Below are 21,646 nucleotides of genomic sequence, written 5' to 3'. Positions count from 1 at the left end.
CCTCCCAAGGGCTTGGAATAGTGCATATCTTACAAAAAAAATCTTACTGTATTGCTTGGAATAGCACATGTATTACAAAAATATCTTTAGCTGTCCTAGATCCTTGGGAAAGATCTGATAGTCCACAGTAATAAAACTGCTCAGGACTATCTGGTAGACTGTGTTTAAATGATGGTGGTGGTAATAATAATAATAATAATTAAAAAAATATAATAATAAATATAATAAGAATAAGGATGATGATAATAATAATAATAGCAGCAGCCTCTCCTTGACACATTTGTCCCAGTTGACCTCTGCAGAGATTTGAGCCAAGTGGGCCTCCTGTGCCATTTGGCAGATGTTTTCAGGCTGTCATCACGTCACCCTTGACCTTGGCAGCTTCCTCACGCCCCTGCCTGAAACCAGAGCCACCCTGATTTCTGCAGAGAGCTCCCCACGGCCTTCCCTGCTGAGCTGTTTGCTTGTGACTCTTTCAGATTCGCGGCCAAGATGATCGAAGGGGCTTTGGACTTTAAGACTATGATTGACAAGTGAGTTAGAAAGCCTTCCTGGTCTCTGAGGGGCTTAATGTCCTTTGCGTTTGTTCGCTTGCTGGGGAACTTGGCGGAGTTTGTCCTGACATTCCTGTCTGTCTGTCCATCCATCTCTTTCTGAGTCAAAAAGCAGATCATGTGCAGAGAATTTAGCGGTGTGCTTTGAGTTTCCAGTCCTCATGGCCCCTAAACCATCTTCCCTCTGTCCTGGATGCTTTAGCACTGACACATCTTTGGACCGGTTCGGGAAAACGCTCAGAAGGGGTGCAGAAAAAGGCCGTATGAAAACCAAACCACAGAACTCAGGCACGATATAAGCAGATTCCCACAACACGTTAAACCTAACCTCAACCCGCAGTGTGTGAACGCTGGGATTTTTTTTCTTCCCCCAATCTGGGATCTCTGTTGCGCTGTGAATTTGAAATGTCTGCTGTGGGAATTCCTCTAAGCAATTTGTCACGGAGTTGCTGTTAGAAGTTCCATGTATTTTAGTTGATGCTTAGAAAGAAAAAGTGGCCAATTGGCATTTTTTTGGTTGATTTTTACCGGGGGTTGATAAAAAAAACAAAGAGGAGGATATGGGTACATTGCCCACCCCATCCTGTAAATGAATGAATGAGCGAAGAAATAAGTAAAAGTGCTAGTGATATAGGTACCTTTTTTTTTTTTAAAGAAATGGATCTTTTGCATCCTGGTGTATATCATACTATACAGGGGGCAAAAGAGGTAGATCTCTGCCCCAAAGAACTTACAGTCTAAATTTTAGCATAGAGAGTCAGTGGGACTAAGCGAGGCCAGAATGAATAACGAAATGAGCATGCAGCTATTCCAGCTACATGGGACTTGGTCACAGGGCTGGGTTCACACGACACGCAAGACCAGGTTAAAGCAAGATTGGGTCCTTTGGGGTTCAGAGTGTTGTGAGAATCCAGCCCTTGTCTTAGCAGAAGGCAGTTTAATTGTGGGTTGCAAGTCCCATCCTCACAACTTATTAACCCAACCCCGTTGTGGGAATTGAGCTGCTCAGATTTCATTGACCTGATGTCAGCCCTTAGAGCAGAGTTTCTCAGCCTTGGGAACTTGAAGATGGGTGGAGCTCAACTCCCAGAATTCCATGGCCAGCATAGAATTCTGGGAGTTGAAGTCCACCCATCTTCAAGTTCCCAAGGCTGAGAAACTCTGCCTTAGAGGTAGTCCAGACAAGAAGCACAACAGTGAAGACTAGCTCTATCTTTATTGGCAGGTCACAATAACAGAACCTTGCAAGTCTGAAAGGATTTCTCCCCTCCTCTCCTTTTACTCTCTGGAAAACCAGGGAGGGGCCCTTCTGAGACGCGTCCCACTCCCCTTTTCCTTCTGTGGGCTCAGCTGCCTCTTATCTGGCCATTGTTTAGGCTGTGGCTCTTCCGCCTGTCTCCCAGGGTCATTCCCACATACGGTTACACCCTCTTGCACCCTTTCACCCCAATGGGTGAACCTCAGTAGCTGCCCCAAGCAAACCGTTTCCAAATTCCAGATTTGCTCGGCTGCCACTCTCCCACCACAACCGCCAGCCGTGTCCCGCTAGACATCCGGTTTTGTACCAGTCTCTCTCTCCCACCTGCTTCCTCCAGTGAAACTCTACCTGTGGAATATCTCGGTGGGAAACCTCTTTGCATGCACCAGTATTACCAGATCCTCTCCTCCTGCCGCATCCCGGGCCCCAAGCGAGACTCGGTGGTGAATTATGCGAAAGGGAAGAAATCTCCCACCCACATCACCGTGGTCCACAATTTTCAGGTACGCAAGGGACCCTGATTGCTACGCTTCCGTTCTAAGGCTGTTTTGTAGCTAGGACTCCCCCTTTTCCCCTTGCATTTTTGGCCTCCCGAGCTGCCCCATTGATCCCATGAGAAAATGGTGGCATTTGGGAAGAGTGAGTGAGTTTGGGGTGGGGAAGTACTGTTGGAAAAATCAAAACGTCTCAATGAAAGAAAATGGAGAAGTGATGCTGTTGAAAAGGGGTGCTCTGGGGCTTCTCCAGGGCTGCTGGGAAGGGCCCTGGGCAGCCCCCAAGCTGAGCATCCCTGTCTCAGCCCAAGACTTTGCTATCTTCGGGGGAGTCTCATTAGACCACCCCAAGCATGGGTAGAACCCCTGTTTGGATCCTCCCTTATTTTAAAGCCAAGTCAATACGATGAGCATCTACCTACGCCTGTCCAGCCACTGTGCACTAATTAAAAAATGTTTAAAACTAAGAAGGGAAGAGGCAGTGCCTGCAGGGGGGGTCCTGCATCTTCCATACATCCCCCTATGCTAGCTTCAGCCCAGATGATGTTGAACCTCCTGGCTGATACAATTATGGGCCAGTTTGGGAAGTTTAGTTGACCCCCCGCTGCCCTTCTCAATCCACCCAGGCCATGGGGATATTGCATTAGAAGGGTCCTGGTGGATCAGGCCCTCCGTCCGTGTGGTCAAGCCTTCATTGTTCCTAGTGGCCAAATGGATGCCTTGGCCTGGACCGGCAGTCAGCCTCTTCCTGTCTGTTCCCTGCAACTTGTGTTTCGGAGTGCAGTCAACGGCTTTCAATATGCATAATCACTGAGGGCCCATTTGTCCAGGAAGCCCCCTTTTCAGTCCATCTGGATTGGCTGCCCCAGGATCACAATTGCCATCGGCCTCATTGGCAGCTGCCTGAAACTGAAAGCGATTCTCCCACAGTCATCTTTAACGAGATTTATTAAAGTGAATGGGAGCGAGTGACAAGAAGGCGGGTCTTTTTGTTGATAATGGGATAAGTATTAAAGAAATGCATATGGCCGCCCATCTCATATGCTGGGCGGCTAACAGTTAAAACAGAGTAAAAAACACCAACATTAGAAACAATATAAATAACATGAAATAACAGCCAAGAGCACTCCTGATATCTCACATTCAATATACAAGTAGTCCTCGCTTAACAACCACAATTGGGACCGGAATTTTGCTTGCTAAGCAAAGCGGTCATTAAGCAAATCCAACCCAATTTTATGATTTTTTTGCAGTGGTCATTAAGTGAGCCACGTGATTGTTAAGTGAATCACATGGTTCCCCATTGATTTTGCTTGCCAGAAGCCAACTGTCAAAAATGGTAATCGTGACCATGGGATGTTGTGACGGCCGTAAATGCGAACCAGTTGCCAAGTGCCCAAATCATGATCATGTGACTGTGGGGACACTGCAATGTAAGCATGAGGACTGGTCGCATGTTGGTTTTAGCACCGTCGTAAGTCTGAACCATTACTAAACGAATGGTCATTAAGTGAGGACTACCTGTAACCAAGAAATCAGGGCTTCAGGATCAATGGCAAAACCCGTTTTTTAATCCTTTGTAAAAGGCCAGCATTATTTTGTTTACATTATGGTCTTCTGAAACTTTATCAGTCTGGAAACCAACCATTACAGCTGCTGGCAGTGAATTCCACAATTTAGCTTTCCGTTGCAAGAGAAGGTATTTCCTGCTCTCAGTTCGAACTTTCATGGGATGGCTTCAATTTCTAATCCTAAGAAAACTGCCTGTTGGCCCCACTGCACAGAGATATCATTAACCCTGAAATGCATTTCTTGCTGGGCTGCTGGACGGAGCAACCACCTCCAGTCTTCCCATCCCTTGACTTATTTAATGCAAAACAGGGAGCGATGTGGTTCTAATTCTTCAACAAAAAAGCGGAGACAAATGAATGGGAACTGCAGACATCATCCAGGCCGCACGTGGTGTCTGAAAATGCTCCTCCAGAGAACAGCCTTGGGTTGACCAAAGTGTACATATGTAAAACAAAAAAGGTGGGATAAAAAAATATGATAGTAATAATATTTCCCCCTGCTTCACATCACTTCCTTTTTTGGAATGTTCTCCAGAATCGTAGCCTCCTTTCAAAGCGGTACAAGCCTAGCAGCAGGAATATAATGCAAAGAGGAGAAATCAGGGATTTGGGGAGGTGGGTTATGTTTGTGTGGCGCTTCTCGCCTGCCTCCTTATGAATGAAGAAAAATAAGTTGTATATCTGCCACTAGATCCCTCGCTCCCGCTTCTTTCCAGTTCTTTCAGCTGGATGTCTACAGCAGCGACGGAAGCCCCTTGACCACTGATCAGATTTTCATCCAGCTGGAGAAGATTTGGAACACGTCCCTTCAAACCAACAAGGAGCCCATCGGAATTTTGACTAGCAACCATCGCAACAGTTGGGCCAAAGCCTACAACAGCCTCATCAAAGGTCAGTGTTCATCCCTTACTCCCAGGGAGGCTCAGCATCTGTCACTGACAGATGCTTTGTTGCTAAGGTAGGGCCTCTGGGGTAATGTAACGATATGTGGGAAAGGCCTTGGGAGACGGGGCGAAGAGATGCTGCCAAGGGAATGGCCAGATAAGAGAGGACTTAGCCTGCAGCTGCATAATGGGTGGAGAAAGAGGCTCAGAAGGGACCCTCCCTAGTTTCTCGGGCTGTAAAGGAGGTGGCGGGAGAATTGTACTTTCAGACTTGCAAGTTTCTGTTAATGTAGCTTTACAATAAAGTAGAATTAGCTCATCTGGTCGTGTTTCCTGTCTGGTCTACCTGGAAGGGCTGACAGGTAGTGATGCTGAACATCTGGATTTCCCCTAGGGCCTTCCCGCACTGCGCTCTGCAGAGAAACCTTCATTTTTTGATCAGAAGCCTAGCATTTTTATTTATCAGTGCCTCTCCTCCAGGGAGCACCGTTTTCTGAAATTCTTGTGTTGCCAGCTAATTGAGAATTTGCAGACGAGATTGGGCGTTTTCAGGGTAGTATGTGGAAGCCGCTCTTGAACTATTTACTTGTAACGCAAAAGAATGAAGTCTTGACTTTCGGTTTTAATGATTGAATGGCTTGATTTTAGAGATACAAGGTTACTAAATGTTTAATTAAGAGTAAGAGATTAACTTTTAAGTACTTTTATACCCGTGCTGGAAAAGGTCAGAAGCCACTGGTCGGATATGCTTTTTTGCTTATTCCTGCACCGGTTTAGCTTTCCCCGTTTCTTTTTTAGACTTGTATTTGGTCTTACATTCTACGTTATGTGTCTTAATTATACCTTGAACAATTACTAATTAATAAAAAGGGGGGGGGGAAGAGAATTTGCAGGGGGGATACCGAAGCCAGAGGATATTAAAGGAGACGCTAGGACCGAAACTAACAGCGTCACTGTTTATTTAAATGGTCTCATTGATGATTTACAGCAACAGGGGTCCTTCCTTGATCTGCCGTGGGGAGCCCGAACAGCAAGGACGCGTCTCCGGAATTCGACTCACAAAGGGGTTGCTTTTGTTGGGCTCATTTTATAGCCCTGCAACCTCAGTGTAGGCATCAGCAAGGGAAGGTTATGTATTAAAATGAAGATTATAATTATCTGACCGGGGTTAGAGAAAATGTTGGTTACGAGAGTGAATAGGAAAAGCTAGCTTATCTACGCACCCTGTCTTCCAGGTGTTAATTGAACAATATGGGTCCATCACAGGACAAGCAGATCCTCTTATAATTTTATCTCCAGATAAAATCTGTCCTGTGAGGAAGGATGGGCTGAGACAGAACGCAGCTTGATCCCAAATCACCCAGGGATTATGGGTGGACTTCAACCTGGGCGCGCTCCTAGAGGATCCTGTGGGGTTACAGTCAATGCAACAGAATGCCGATAATTTTGTGCATGAGAGTTCTCTGCGTTTTATCCCCACTTGTTGTTTGATTCCTTTATCATAAAAAAGTGCAATCTACCAACCTGTTGATCATCCTTTTTTTTTTTAATTGCACACGTGTTTGAAGATGGATTGCAAAGCAGCTTGTATATATTATCATTCAATATGTTACAGGTAGTCCTTGCTTAACGACCACGATTGAGACTGGAATTTTGGTTGCTAAGCGAAGAGGTCATTAAGTGAATCCAGCTTGATTTTATGACCTTTTCTGTGGCAGTTGTTAAGCAAATCACCGTGGTCATTAAGTGAACCACATGGTCGTGAAACGAATCACATGGTTCCCCATTGATTTTGCTTGCCAGAAGCTGGCCGGGAAGGTCAAAAACATTTATTTATTTACCAAATTTTATCAGAAATGGTGATCACATGACCAGAGGATGCTGTGATGGTCATAAATGCGACCCAGTTGCCAAGTGCCCAAATAGTGATCACATGACTGCGGGGGGACGCTGTGATGGTCGTAAATGTGAGCACTGGTTGTAAGTTGTTTTTTTCAGCACTGTCGTAAGTCTGAACCATCACTAAATGAATGGTCATTAAGTGAGGACTACCTGTAAATGCTTCCCTGGGTGTCTATGGGAGATAGCCAGGCAGCTGATCGCTCTTGACTGTTGGATCAATCAATGGGTTGGTTTCTTGCCGGCTGATGGCACATTTCCTTCCTTTCTAGATAAGACCAATAAGGAATCTGTGCGCACTATTGAAAAGAGCATCTTCACTGTGTGCTTGGATGCCCCAATGCCCCGGGTCTCGGACGATGTCTATAGGAGCCGAGTGGCCGCTCAGATGTTGCACGGTGGCGGAAGTCGTTGGAACAGTGGAAACCGCTGGTTCGACAAAACCCTCCAGGTAACACCCGCCCCCACCTCTCTAAGATCTTGGTGACAGCCTCAGAGACATTTCAAGGCAGGCATGGACGTGCTTGTTGGGGTGTCCTTACCTCAGATGCAGATGTTCCTCAGATTGCGCACCTATTCCAGGAAACAAACAGCTTTTTAAAGGTTGTGTTGACAGGGGGGGTATCTGTCAAGCCCCACCCAATTTAAGGAAGCAAGAGTTACACAGACTTCAGTGGGGTGTCTTTAATGCTAGCCTGGCAGCCTTCCCAAGTAGACCAGACAAGAAACACGACCAGATGAGCTAATTCTACTTTATTGTAAGGCTACCTTAACAGAGTCTTGAAAGTCTGAAAGTAGGAATATCCTTCTGTCTCCTTTACAGCCTGAGAAACTAGGGAGGGTCCCTTCTGAGCCTCTTTCCCCGCTCATTATGCAGCTGTGGGCTCTGCCTTCTCTTACCTGACTGTTCCTTGGCAGTATCTCTTCGCCCTGTCTCCCAAGGTCATTCCCACATACCATTACAGGAGAGGACTATACATGATAGCAGTTTTACCCATTATCTCATGCAGACATATTCATTATAACTATATAGGAATGTAGGCCCACTATGGAGGAATGATTGGTGAAATTGACAGATCTTGCTAAGAGGGATAAACTAACTTTTTTGATTGGAGAAAAGACAATATCTGCATTTATTGGTGACAGCCCAAGAAACTAGGGAGGGTCCCTTCTGAGCCTCTTGCCCCGCCCACTATCCAGCTGTGGGCTCAGCTGCCTCTTATCTGACCGTTCCCTTGGCAGCGTCTCTTTGCCCCGTCTCCCAAGGTCTTTTCCACACACCGTTACATAGCCTTGGGGGTAAATGCAGAAGCGCTTCCCTTGTTCATTTATAGTGAGTTCATAAAGGCAGACTCTCCTTAATTAGAAATGCTTTTTCCCAGCTTTTTGGTCACCTGGACTGAGTTGTCAGTTATGAGATAGGTTGCAAATGGACTCATCTTCTACCTGTTTACTGTTTCTATCTACTTTTTCTTCCTTCACTTTCCCAGTCTCCTCAAAATCTCTGACAGGGTGCTTCTCCATGCCTTCCACCCCCAAAACCCATTTTCGGCTTTGGATCTAAAACACAGCCCATTCCTACTCATAAGTTTAGAAGAAGGGGGTCAGCCATCAAAGCAAAAAAAGAGGATTTTCAGGAGCAAGAAGAGGAATGATTTCAACCACAAAGGGTTAAACTGTGTGACGGTGTGCCTCCAGATGTGGGGATGGGCACTGATTTAGGTGGTTTTAATAGGGTGCTGGACAGATTTGTGGAAAGTGACAGCTGTCAATGGCTGCTATTTCTGATAGCTATTTGTTATCTCTGGAATTCCAGACTGGGTTCCTTGTATAATGGCAGCTTGAATATGATTGTCCAGGAAAGATGTTTACCTTTCTTTCTCCTCAAGATGCCCTGTGCATTGTCTCATGGCGCAACAACAGAGCCAACAAACCAAGATTCCTGGTTTCAGTGTCGGTGCCCATTCTAAGTGCCTCTGCTTTTCCTTGCAGTTCATTGTAGCTGAAGATGGGTCCTGCGGGTTGGTGTATGAACACGCGCCCTCCGAGGGCCCCCCAATTGTAGCCCTGCTGGATCACATCGTGGAGTACACGTAAGGCTGCCTGGCTTTAAATGGCTTTTTGAAATTATTTTTTCCTTCTGGCAACCTCCCCAGGGGAAGCTGGATTCACTTAACAACCATGGTGATTCGCTTAATGACCCATCATTCACTTAACGGCCACCATGAAAATGGTCGTAAATCAGATCCATTCACACAGTGACTCAACTTACGACCACAACTTAATGATGGAAATTCCGGTCTCAATTGTGGTTGTAAGTTGAGGACTGCCTGTATTAATAGATAATAAGAAATGCATTCAAATAAAAAAAAAAGAAAAAAGTGAGATAAGCATGAAAAAGAAAAGAAAAAACAGAAAAGAAGATAGAAAAAAGAAAAGAAAAAGACAGAAAGCATGAAAAATAATTATATATATAAAGAAGTGGCTTCCAATCTTCCTCTCAGCAGTTAGACAAACAGTTCTAATCCAACCACTCTCTCCAGTTTCATCACAGTTCCCTTCTTTCTCTAACCTAGTCTTTCTAATCATCAAAACTGTAAATCACAAAATCATTTTCTTTCTCGCGCAAAAAGTCCAGAAGGGCTTCCCAGTCACTGAAGATGTACGTAACTCTTCCAGCACCTTTAAAAAAGTCAACTAAAGGCTCGCTGCTTATGTCCCCTTACTGCTTGCCAGAGATGCCTCAATTCTTAGAGAACCCAACACCAGAACCGATTAGGTGGGAAACAGCTCTGTGCAAACTTTATCTTGGTTGGTGACATTTACTCGGAGGATAAATAAATTCCCAATTCAAACTAAAAATCCCAGGTTTTCCTTGTTTAAATTATGCCTTTGCTGTTTTTGGTAGAAAGAAGCCAGAACTTGTAAGATCCCCCATGATCCCTTTACCGATGCCGAAGAAACTACGGTTTAATATCACCCCAGAAATCAAGAACGACATTGAGGAGGCCAAGCAGAACCTCAACATGTAAGTAACGGGGAGGCGGGATTTTTAGAGGCAAAGTAAAGGCCGTTTTGGACAGTTGACCCACCAACAGCCAATCCGCTTTACCCAGGTTGGAAAAAGCTGCTATGAAAAATCCAAATTCCTGCTAACATTTTCTAGCTAGCATCTGAAGATTTGTTCCTTTTGTTTTAAAGAAACTGTCAAGTTTCTAGTTCACATGAGGTTTGAAGTTGTTTGCAGGACATTTTACAGCTTGAGTATGTTTCAGCTTCACTGCACCGAACCGGTCAAACGTCAGTACTGATTTTTGAGGATTTTCCACTACCTGTTGGTGGTAGAAGCCTTAAAGACAAGAATCTTTAGCTTGAAAGACAAGAATCTGGATTGTGTCTACTGTTAATTGTTAATTTAGATGTAGATGATCAATCTGATTAAGTCATGTTGTGATTCTGCCCCTAACATGGAATGATTAATCTGATATTTGTTTGTAATTGTTGGTTGTTGCTTATCATGTTATGATGCTATTGTTGTTATTAAATTTGTTCCTTTAATAAAGCACGGCAAAATGCCATTTCAATCGAAGGCTTAAGAAAAGGCGAGTGGGATAAGCCAGTTTCTTCCTTAGTTCCTGGTGGAGGGAAATTTCAGCCAGTCCTGCTTTGCTGCTCATTCCTGAAATGCAGGAGAAAGCAGACTTCTGGGTTGGAACCTCACCCTTCAGAACAGATCTCCAAAGGAAGTTTTTGAGAGCAATCAGCATGCATAGAGATGCAGGGGAAATGGTTTTGCAAGATAAAATTAAAAAATTGAATTGAATTGAACTGGATTGAACTGAACTGAACTGAATTGAATTTCCTGGGGAAAACATGGCAAAGAATCTTTGAGGAACCCTTGTTTGATCTGTTCTCCATCCTTTTTCTGCAGCATGGTGCAAGATTTGGACGTCAAGGTGATCGTATTCCATCAGTTTGGAAAGAATTTCCCCAAGTCGGAGAAAATCAGTCCGGATGCTTTTATTCAAGCCGCTTTGCAGTTGGCTTACTACAGGTAAATGGGGAGCTGCACTGGTTTTTCCCCAGTCCTAGTGATGTAAATGGCTTGGATTTATGGATACCCCAATAAGGTGGGTATTAACAGCCCCCTTCAACAGAGTGAATTACAGTTCCCATCATCACTTGTTCACCCTGTTGGCTGAGTGCAGTGGGAAGGGTAGCTGTTAGCTTTAATCTTGCTGGGGAAAGCTTTTTAAATCAAGGAAGGGTCTTGTCAAGGGAAAGTAACCTAAAATTAATTTTGCAGGGAAGAGCAGAACCTTCTTGCTCTTATAGATTGGACCCCTGGCCCATCTAGGCCAGTAGTTTGTTCTGACAGTGGCCCAGCTAATGGGATCTGAGCTAGCAGTGACTGATAAGGAAAGAGATCCTGGAGTAATGATAAACCAGGGTTCCTCAACCAGGGTTCCGTGGCACCCTGGGGTTCCGCGAGAGGTCCCTAGCGCTTCCTGGGAGATCACAATTTATTTAAAAAATTATTTCAAATTCAGGCAACTTCACATTAAAGTGCTAACTTTCCTTCTTTATTTTTAGTTTAAGAGCACTGTTAAGGCATATAGACAGGCCTATGCATGAAACGAATAGAATACTTTTGTAACTTCTGGCCTGTATTTGAGCCTGAATCGGCAGGGGTTCCCCGAGGCCTGAAAAATGTTTCAAGGGTTCCTGCAGGGTCAAAATGTTGAGAAGGGCTGCGATAAACAGTTCAGAGAAGGTGTTGACACAATATCACAATTTTTTTTTAAATCTGTACAGTCATGTCCGATTCTTGGAGGCTGCCTGGACAAAGTCCCTGCAGTTTTCTTGACAGGTTTTTCGGAAGTGGTTTGCCATTGCCTCCTTCCCAGGGCTAAGAGAGAGTGACTGGCCCAAGGTCACCAGCTGGCTTTGTGCCTAAGGCGGGACTGGAACTCATGGTCTCCTGGTTTCTAGCCTGGTGCCTTAACCAGTATACCAAATTGACTCTTATTTTAACTTTTAATTTTATCGTAGGTTGCTATCGTTTTAAGTTAGACCATGCATACTTTCACAGAGTATCATCCTTGTACTGGTCTAGACTGCAATAAACGATTGATCGATTGATACCAAACTGGCCCTCTAGTATCCCAATGCCCTGATATGAATCGGTGCCACTGCATCTGAAACATTGTGTGCAGTCCTGGTTGCCACACCTCAAGGAGAACGTGGTGGAGCCGGAGAAGGTTCAGAGGAGGGGGATGAAGAGGATCCGGGGGCTGGGGCAGATCCCCTACGAGGACAGGTTGTGACGTCGTGGGCTTTCTGGTCTAGAAAGGAGGCGAATGAGAGGAGAACATGATGGAGCTGTACAAGATGATGCATGGTGGGGATCAAGTGGACAAGGAAAAGCTCTTCTCCCCTTCCCAAAATCCTCAAACCAGAGGTCACCTAGTGAAACTGAATCTGGGAAGAATCAGGACAGACAAAAAGAAGTATCTTTTTGCACAATGCATAATTCAAGTTGGGAATTCGCCATCTTGGGATGTGGTGCTGGCCGCCAGCTTGGCCAGCCTCAAAAAGGGTTGGACCAGTTGGGGATCGAGGGCTCTTGGGGGCAGTGAGGCTACCCCTGAAGGCCATCTGCTGGGAGGCTGGTGGGCTTCCTTGGGCAGCTGGTGGGCCACTGTGAGAACCAGTCCAGGTCCAGTCCAGCAGGGCGCGGCATAGCTTCTTAGGTTCTTAACCAGCTGCCCAAGGAAGCCCACCAGCCTCCAGCAGATGGCCTTCAGGGGCAGTCCAACTGCCCTCAAGGCTAAGAGCCCTTGATCCCCGGGACTTCCATGAATTGCTCCAACCCTTTTTGGAAGCCCGTTTTGATTTAGGGTGGGGGGGCCTACATTTTTCTTCTTCGTCTTGTTCTTTTAGGATGCACGGGGAGATTCGCGCTACTTATGAAAGTGCCTCGCTCCGTATGTTCCGTCTTGGACGGACTGACACCATCCGCTCGGCCTCCATGGACGTGCTGAAGTTTGTACAGGCTATGAGTGCTGACAACAAACAGGTAGGCCAATCGGCATCCATGTTTTACCCATGATGCCACGGGTTGCTTTATATTTCAGGAATCCTTAAGGCGACGGAGATAACATCCATTTTCCCAAGCATGGCTGTGCGGGAGAAGAGACCGCCTGTCTCTTTCAGATGATGATGGATGGGATTTATTTATTGGATTTATTTTTACACTGTGTAGCCCACCTTCCTACACGGAGGATCCTCAGTTGAAGACCTCTTTGGAAAGGATGCAACACTTACTTTTTCTCTGGCACATGGGTGTTGCGACCAAAGTGTTCTTTTGAGGGGGTGGATGCTAAACACATCCCTTTTTTTGCTCCAGCCAGACAAGTTTGGAGGGCCTTTTCTGCGATTTCAAAATGTACCCACCTTTTTTGACTCATGGTTGAAATGTGTCTAAATGCCATTCGGAAGGAAAATTCAGGAAAACGTGATTTTCGGGCTGTATTTTTTTTCGTTCTTGTGCTTTTCATTTCCAGGGTAGGTTATTGTTTTCGCTGAAAGCTACCCAGGTTGGATCTTTTTTTTTTTTTTTTTGTAATAAATAGATTAATATTTTTTTAATGGAGAATAACTACTGCAGACATGTGAAAGATTAGAAACTTCTTAAGTGGACTGGAGATGGAAAGAAAAGCCAGATTTGGGCAGTCGCCTTAGTAGCCTCTTACAACTGAAAAGCAAGAGTCTTTTTTAGCCAGATTTATTGAAAGGGAAAAGCGTAGAGATGTTTTGATCCTCTTGCCAACCATCTGTTGATACACTGGGGAGATGGCGACTCATTTCGCAGTGAAAGGGAAAATATGAGGAGGTCCTGTGCTTGTAATATTTTGCAAATCTCCACCCTCTTTCTGAGACCCTGATAGTTGTGTTTAGCGACTGTTTCTTCCTTAGAATCAGGAGAAGGCGGAGTTGCTGAGACGAGCAACCCACGCGCATCGAAGCTATACTGACATGGTGGGTATTACTATTACTACATTATAAATAATAACCTACTAATACAGGTAGTCCTCGCTTAACAACCATTTGTTTAGTGACGGTTTGGGCTTCCAATGGTGCTGGAAAAACCAACTTGTGACTGGTCCTCACAGTTACAGCTGTCACAGTGTTCCCCTGCAGTCATGTGATCACAATTTGGACACTTGGCATCCGGTTCACATTTATGACTGTCACAGTGTCCCACGATTGCCATTTTCAACCTTCCCAGCCGACTTTGGCAAGCAAAATCAATGGAGAACCGTGTGATTCACTTAACAACCACATGGTTCGCTTAATGCTCGTGATTTGCTTAACGACCACTGCAGAAAAGGTCATAAAATTTGGTTGGATTCACTTAGCAACTGAAATTCTGGTCCCACTTGTGGTTGTTAAGCGAGGACTGCTTGAATATTGTTTATTGTATATAACATTATATATAATTTTCTTTATTGTGGAGTCCATGGTGCTCTCTGAGCCTTGTTGTTTTCTTGCAGACATTTCATTGCCAGACTAGGCAACATCTTCAGTGTGAAAAACAGTGTTTTTTCACACTGAAGATGTTGCCTAGTCTGGCAGTGAAACATCTGCAAGAAAACAACCAGGTTCAGAGAGCACCACAGACTCCCCAGTTCAACCCTGAGCTACAAATATTCTCTTCGATTGAATTTACTTTATTGTACAATAACTTAATATGTTGTAGTTTTATTATAGCTGGTGTTACCATTGCTATTATTCATATTAAGGTTTTTATTTTACTATTTGTTTCTTGCTGTTACAACAATAACTCAGGGAATGCAGGGAGTATGGGTTTATCTAGGTGGGAGTTTCAGAACCCATACTTGTATCAGGGCCTTTGACAGCTGTCTGAAACTGACAGTGATTTTTTTCTGAGCATGTTAAATACAGAATTCTCTTCAACAAGATTTATTGACTTGAAAGGGGTAGAGTTACAAGAATGCCAGCAACTGAATTTGTTTCAAATTTAGAGCTACAGTAAATTCTCATTATTTGCGATAGTTGCGTTTTATAAAATTGCCACAAATACTGAACCTCTGCTTCTAGGGAAATACAGGGTTAGGTTCCTACGAGCATCTGGCCACAACATTTTCAACAACTGATCAATACATAACTTTGTTTTATGTGTGTTTCCGTTTAAAGACACCTTATTTCATGATATATATTTCTTACAAATAAAGTAAGTCCCGGGAAAAAAAAATAACAAAGATTAAGCATTTAAAATTTCATTTAAAAAGCTAACTTTTGATGGCCATTTTAACCAGCAAGATCATTGAGAGAAGACAGACATGCGCAGAGCGGCGACTCAAAAATTTTCGCCACTCTGCGCATGTCCACGAATGACCGCAAAAACATAGTGAGTATTGATTTGGGGGTTGCAGATCCATCTTAGCGAGTAGGGCGAATTTGCAAATACGGAACCCATGAATAACGAGGATTGCCTGTAATATATTCTTGTCTATGTTAGTGCGGAGACTTTCTGATTTTCTTTCTAACAGGCTTCTGATGATCTGGTGAGAATGCAGATCTGTTCACCGATAATGGGGAAGCTTGTGGTGGATTGTTCATAACGATCTCCAATGTAATGGTCTGTGGGGGTGACCTTGGGAGACAGGAGGGGAGAGCCGCAGACTAGGCAACAGTCCGATAAGAGGCAGCTGAGCCTGCAGAAGGAATAGGGGCGTGGGAAACGTCTCAAAAGGGACCCTCCCTAGTTTTCCGAAGAGTAAAAGGAAAAGAGAGGAGAAATCCTTTCAGTCTTGCAAGGTTCTGTTAATGTAGCCTTACAATAAAGATAGAGCTAGTCTTCACTGTTGTGCTTCTTGACTGGACTACCTCGAAGGAGTAGCATCAATCTTGCAAGTCTGAAAGGATTTCTCCCTTCCTCTCCTTTTACTCCCCAGAAAACTAGGGAGGGTCCCTTCTGAAATGCTTCCCACGCCCTCCCGCCTTCTGTGGACTGAGATAACTTTTGCATGATGGCTGTCTAATCTGTAGCTCTTCCTCCTGCCTCCCGAGGTCATTCCCACAGACCATCACATCAAAACTTTGATCGGCCTGGAACCGACCCTTCCACCTTCCTTTGAAATAGCATACCTCTAAGCAGTGGTGACGTTGCTCCCCCGTGGGTTTCTCTCTCTCCCTCGTAGGCAATTAGAGGAAATGCAATTGATCGTCACCTTTTGGGCCTGAAGCTTCAAGCTATCGAGGATCTGGTGAGCATCCCTGAACTCTTCATGGATACTGCCTACGCTGTTGCCATGCATTTCAATCTCTCCACCAGCCAGGTAAGCTGGGACCCCACATTGCAATGGATCAGGCGTTTGGGGGCTATTTCTTTCTGTGTTTAGTTATTGGGTGGTTATGCACCACCTCCAATCCATCTTCATGATGTTTTTCCTGAGTTTTCTGATGGTGGATTTTCAGAACAGATTACAATCTCTTTCAGAGTTTATTTTATTTATTTATTTACTATCCCACCTTTACTATTTTTATAAATAACTCAAGGTGGCAAATATACCTAATACGCTTTCTTCCCCCTATTTTCCCCACAACCACCACCCTGTGAGGTGGGTTGGGTTGAGAGAGAATGGCTGCCCAAGGTCACCCAGACAGCTTTCATGCCTAAAACTCATGACATTTTTAAAAATGCTTGCAAACTTCATATAGTTCTTATTGCTGGTTATTTAAACACCAGTTGTGAATAGATGAAAATGGCAGTCACCGTAAATTTAGCCACACGGTTGGAAATGTCCAGTTTTAGCTCTCATTGAAGAAAGAAACGTACAAAATTCTGTCTGTCAGAAGGATTCGTTTGAAAAAGCAAATTAGATGTTTCACAGGCATCTCTGTAAAACAGGCACAGTAAAAGGGTGTGGTTTTTGGTTTCTCTGGGCTGAAGGTGTGAGGAAAAGGGTCTTGTGACAGGAATTGCCTTGGTGCTCTGAAACTGACTAGAAAGGCTTGTGAAATTGACTAGAAAGATTGAAATTGACTACCTTGAGTTTCCTGTTCAGTGGTGGAGAAAAAGATTTTTAAAAATCAGCTGTGACAAATTGCTAGTAGAAATGGGAGAAGAGACTTAAAACAGTCAACAGATAGAAGCTGAGCCTGTTCAGAGTTTATCTCATCAGTGGCAGCCTAATTGGAGAGGAAATTGGAAAGAAGCATTTCAAATCATTCCAAGAGAGCCTGTTTTAATCATATTTTCAGTGAGTTAATTATGGTAACGTCGTCTAAATCCTATGGCGTTTTATTTATTTTTATTTTATATCCCACCTTATTTTTTTTATAAATAACTCAAGGCAGCGAACATACGTCATACTCCTTCCTCCTCCTATTTTCCCCACAACAACCACCCTGTGAGGTGGGTTGGGCTGAGAGAGAGCAACTGGCCCAAGGTCGCCCAGCCGGCTTTTGTGCCTAAGGCGGGACTAGAACTCTCCTACCACGCCTGATTGGCCCTTGGGCTGAGAGAGAGCGACTGGCCCACGGTCACCCAGCCGGCTTTCGTGCCTAAGGCGGGACTAGAACTCTCCTACCACGCCTGATTGGCCCTTGGGCTGAGAGAGAGCGACTGGCCCACGGTCACCCAGCCGGCTTTCGTGCCTAAGGCGGGACTAGAACTCTCCTACCACGCCTGATTGGCCCTTGGGCTGAGAGAGAGCGACTGGCCCACGGTCACCCAGCCGGCTTTCATGCCTAAGGCGGAACTAGAACTCTCCTACCACGCCTGATTGGCCCTTGGGCTGAGAGAGAGCGACTGGCCCACGGTCACCCAGCCGGCTTTCATGCCTAAGGCGGAACTAGAACTCTCCTACCACGCCTGATTGGCCCTTGGGCTGAGAGAGAGCGACTGGCCCACGGTCACCCAGCCGGCTTTCATGCCTAAGGCGGAACTAGAACTCTCCTACCACGCCTGATTGGCCCTTGGGCTGAGAGAGAGCGACTGGCCCAAGGCCACCCAGCTGGGTTTCGTGCCTAAGGCAGGACCAGAACTCACCGTCTCCTGGTTTCTAGCCCATTGCCTTAACCACTAGACCAAACTCGCTTTCCTCCTCTTCATATCAGCATTTCAAGATGTACTAACCTATGTTTATTTGTATTAATGGCAAGCCCTGATGCTAGGAAAGACTGAAGGCAACAGGAGAAGGGGTCGGCAGAGGATGAGATGGTGAGATAGCATCACCGATGCAATGAACATGAATTTGAGTAAACTCCAGGAGACAGTGGAGGACAGGAAGGCCTGGCGTGCTGTGGTCCATGGGATCATGAAGAGTTGGACATGACTTAACGACTGAAGAACAACAAAAAATTGGGGGTGTTGGGTTGCAGAAACACAGGTACTGAGTGGAGCTCAGCTCTTGACTGTGTGGGCAAATGCCTGCCATCTTCACTTCTCTTTAATTATAACTCCTGGGTCTTCCCCAAAGGTCTCCAGATCACAGAACATTTGTGGAATACTTAGGTGTTATATATCCCCTGTCTTCCTCCTCTTCTACTTCTTTTCCAAAGAAAGAAAAGTGGAATATAAATCCAGTACTTCAGGAAGAGAAACCAGCCTACAGTGAGCAGAAGACAGGGGAGAACTGGCGTAGTTATTGACATGGTTGGCTAGAAGCTAGTTTCAGTGGGGGGGGGACACCCGTTTTAAATCAGTGCCTGTTCTCTCCTGCCTGCAGGTCCCCGCCAAGACAGACTGTGTGATGTGTTTTGGCCCGGTCGTGCCAGACGGTTACGGCATTTGCTACAACCCCATGGAGGAGCACATCAACTTCGCCGTCTCGGCCTTCAACAGCTGTAGCGAAACAAATGCCGCCCGGATGGCCCATTATTTGGAACAGGCCCTGCTGGACATGCGTCTTGTGCTCCAGTCAAACCCCAAGTCCAAACTTTAAGAGGGTAGGGAGGGAAGGTGTTGCTGGAAGCCTTAGAGAGGCTAACTACCTGTCAAACTAATTGTCCCCTGGTGTGGGCCCCAACCATACCCTGGACTTCCCCCAGGGGGACAGAAGACTTTTCTTTGTTGTGCTGAGTTTTGGGGATGGAAATGAACTCAACCACACTGAACAGGGACGACACCAGGGTTACCTCATCCATTCCCCTGCCTGGTCACCTTTCCTCCGTTTGTATCAGTCTGTGCCTTAGAGAGGTGTTTAGGGAGAACGGGGAGTAAGGCTTCTGAAGCAAAGGGAATCTGGACCTTCCTTGGCTTGATGCTAGATTGAACAAGCAGGTCGTAGCTCAGAGTCTCCAGAGATGTTTAGCCTGTGATTCATACAGTGTTTGCCATCTATCTGAATATACAAGTCAGTTTCATAGCATCCATCAGTATGATGGGTTTCATGCTAGAGCCATCTTATTGTTTGATGATGAAGATTACTTTTACTCCTCCTCCTCTTCCCCCTTCCCCCCTTTCTACCCTACCCTGTCCTCCATGTTTGCCCCATTCCACCAAGTGTTTGGATATTTTGCTTTCGGCCGATGTCCATCTTGCCATTTTGAAGGCGTAAGGCAGTATGTAGACATTCAGCCAGTCCACGCGTGTCTTGCAGAGTTGCTGAAAGCATCTGATCATCTTTGCAATGGCGTGGTGAGTTTCTACCAAGGAGTATTGCGTGCTGCTATCGCATTCTTGGTTCTTCCCCAGTGGAATGGGGAGGTGGTCACCACAGCTCTGGTTCCAGAGCGAAGGCCCAGTTAAAGGTGCAGGTGTGGTCCCTTCTGAACTCCCTCTTCCCATCCCAAGTTCCTATCGTGACTGCTTTGCAAAGATCAGGCATTTCTGAGAACCTTGCTTGGGCTTTGCTCTATTTGGAGTGGTCCATGCTGCTCAGTGATAGATTAGTTCCAAGCCTGTTGGTGGAAATAATGTTTCATCTTTCAATCCAGAGTCCTGTAGATGTGGTGGATTGCCATGATCCTCACTCACAGCCAAGTAGCTGTGGATGAGGGATGCTGTTGTCCAGTACATCTAAAAGCCACCAAGTTAAGGAGAGGAGAAATAACTTGCTCAGTAATACAGCAGCACAGGATCCAAACTGAATAAGTAATGATTACTTTTGATATATTGGGCTTTTAAAATAGGGAATCAGGTTTTGAATTAGAAAAATGACTGTCTGCTGCTTTTGGGCAATCTTGTCTACTCTGGTTATCTTGAATCCAAGATATTTCCAAGCCAACACACTTAGATTCTCTGATTATTGTATGCATTTGATACCTCAGTATGTTGGCTTGGAAGTTCTAAAGAACCTTGTCAAAGTCAAACGAAGGGGACGCTTTTGAAGTAAAATCAGTTTAATTTTATTCCAAAAGTGTCCCCTTCCTTTGACTTTGACGAGGTTTCTCCAGCATTTGCAGCATTCAGCAATCCTAAAAGGGCAGGTGACTGAAGATCTGTTGTACTGCATTCAAGTTTTCAAAAGGCACATTTTCCCTAGCATTGAGTAAAAGACTGGACATCTAACTGGTGAAAGTCTTCATTCAATTCTCTTCTTGATCATAAAGTGTCTGAACTTTGTCCCAGTCTGGCAAATCACCCTCTCCCTTTAAATTTATATTCTCCCTTTTGGCATCCTGTAGGGCAGTTTGCTCATGTGAAATACATAGTCATGGAAGGGAGGGGGGAAACATTTGAGAAACAAGGATGTATCCGTTGCCCCATTGATGCTGCGGGAACGTTCTTGAGGCTGCAGGAATCTCTTGGTGAGCAATTCTGGCCTGATACATCCTGGTTAACCCACCCACCTTGCTGGGTTATCTGGACCAATGGCTGATTCTTTGATCTGTATGTACAAAATTGATCCAGAGTGTTGTCCTGCTGGAGTTGAGGCTGATGAGCATTTGAACTGAAAATGCCAACATCAGAACTTAGGACTTTCTGTGCCAACATACGTTCTTTCGTTGATTGATGAGCCTGCTTAAAAAAAACTTTGCTACTGCATTTGTCAGGAGCTCAGCTTAGCTCCGAATTTCTACCAGTTTTTTGAGCTTCCTTTGCTGGATTGCCAATTCTGTCTAGCCAATTCAGGATGTCTATTTTAGTCGTCATCGTTGACCTCCAGGAAACAGATGTCAGCTATCTGCATTCTTGTACATGGGCATTTCTCTTGTCCATACAACCTCCTTAGTTACATCAGAGTTTTTAGCTGCTACAATTTGCCCAGCTTAAGATGGGGGAATGTTAACCTTGATTAGTCGATCATTCCACATTTGGTGTGGTTAGTTCAGTGGATTGTGTGAACCCAGAAAGTGGGTTATTTGGAAAAGCAGGTTCAGCTTGTCAACCATTTGTTGACACAGAAAAAATGGTGAATTTCAGGAGCTGGATAAGATGTAGGGCAAACACTGCTGTGTTAGCATGGCAATCCCAGAAATTAAGTGTGTGTTTCTCTCTCCATTCTTGAAACTGATTCAGAATATTGGAAAAATAAGAAGAGGTAAACAATTGGGGAATTGACTTTTGTTTTCTTTGTTGCTACTCCACTTTGAAAATTCCTGCCCAGCTAATCTTAATTGAAAAGATTGCTGCGTGCCACTTGTAATGGTTTCCCATCAACGTCTCCATTCTATATTCAGAATTTGGAAGCTTTTAAGTCTTTGGAATCCAAATGTGGTGAATTTTTGTGGCTGTTTTGTTTCTACTTCTAACTTTCAAATTGTGGTAAGTGTGGTTCGATTAATGAGAAATTATATCTAGCAGCTTTTTCTAAGCTATCTTCTATGCAGTGGATCTAAAGCAGAGACGGTCAGCCCCCCACCCCATCAATCTTGTAACTAAGTTTTATTGCTGAAATGCAGCCCTCTAATCCTGCCCTCAAATGTAGAAGAGCGTCTCCTAGCTAGGAAAAAATTCCTTGCCCCATTTAAAGCAACTGTTGGACAGATGGGTGCACTTTTTGTTCAGTTC

At 44.9% G+C, this 21,646-nt stretch overlaps 1 protein-coding gene across 1 annotated transcript in view; it reads left to right on the top strand.

The window, feature by feature from the left end:
- The window catches only part of CRAT (carnitine O-acetyltransferase), a 32,484-nt gene extending 12,602 nt beyond the window's left edge, over positions 1-19,882 (top strand). The window contains exons 4-14 of the mRNA XM_063316067.1: positions 480-533; positions 2,150-2,315; positions 4,594-4,768; positions 6,933-7,111; positions 8,653-8,753; positions 9,569-9,688; positions 10,592-10,714; positions 12,604-12,739; positions 13,639-13,701; positions 15,888-16,025; positions 18,420-19,882. Of these exons, the coding sequence (XP_063172137.1) occupies positions 480-533; positions 2,150-2,315; positions 4,594-4,768; positions 6,933-7,111; positions 8,653-8,753; positions 9,569-9,688; positions 10,592-10,714; positions 12,604-12,739; positions 13,639-13,701; positions 15,888-16,025; positions 18,420-18,635 (1,471 nt within the window). The 3' untranslated portion in view covers positions 18,636-19,882. The remainder of the gene's footprint in view (positions 1-479; positions 534-2,149; positions 2,316-4,593; positions 4,769-6,932; positions 7,112-8,652; positions 8,754-9,568; positions 9,689-10,591; positions 10,715-12,603; positions 12,740-13,638; positions 13,702-15,887; positions 16,026-18,419) is intronic.
- The last annotated feature ends 1,764 nt before the right edge of the window (positions 19,883-21,646 follow it).

The sequence above is a fragment of the Candoia aspera genome, chromosome 16 (assembly GCF_035149785.1).
Source record: "Candoia aspera isolate rCanAsp1 chromosome 16, rCanAsp1.hap2, whole genome shotgun sequence".
NCBI classification, from domain to species: domain Eukaryota; kingdom Metazoa; phylum Chordata; class Lepidosauria; order Squamata; family Boidae; genus Candoia; species Candoia aspera.
Note: the sequence above shows the minus strand (reverse complement) of the source record. Positions and strands in the feature narration are given on the sequence as shown.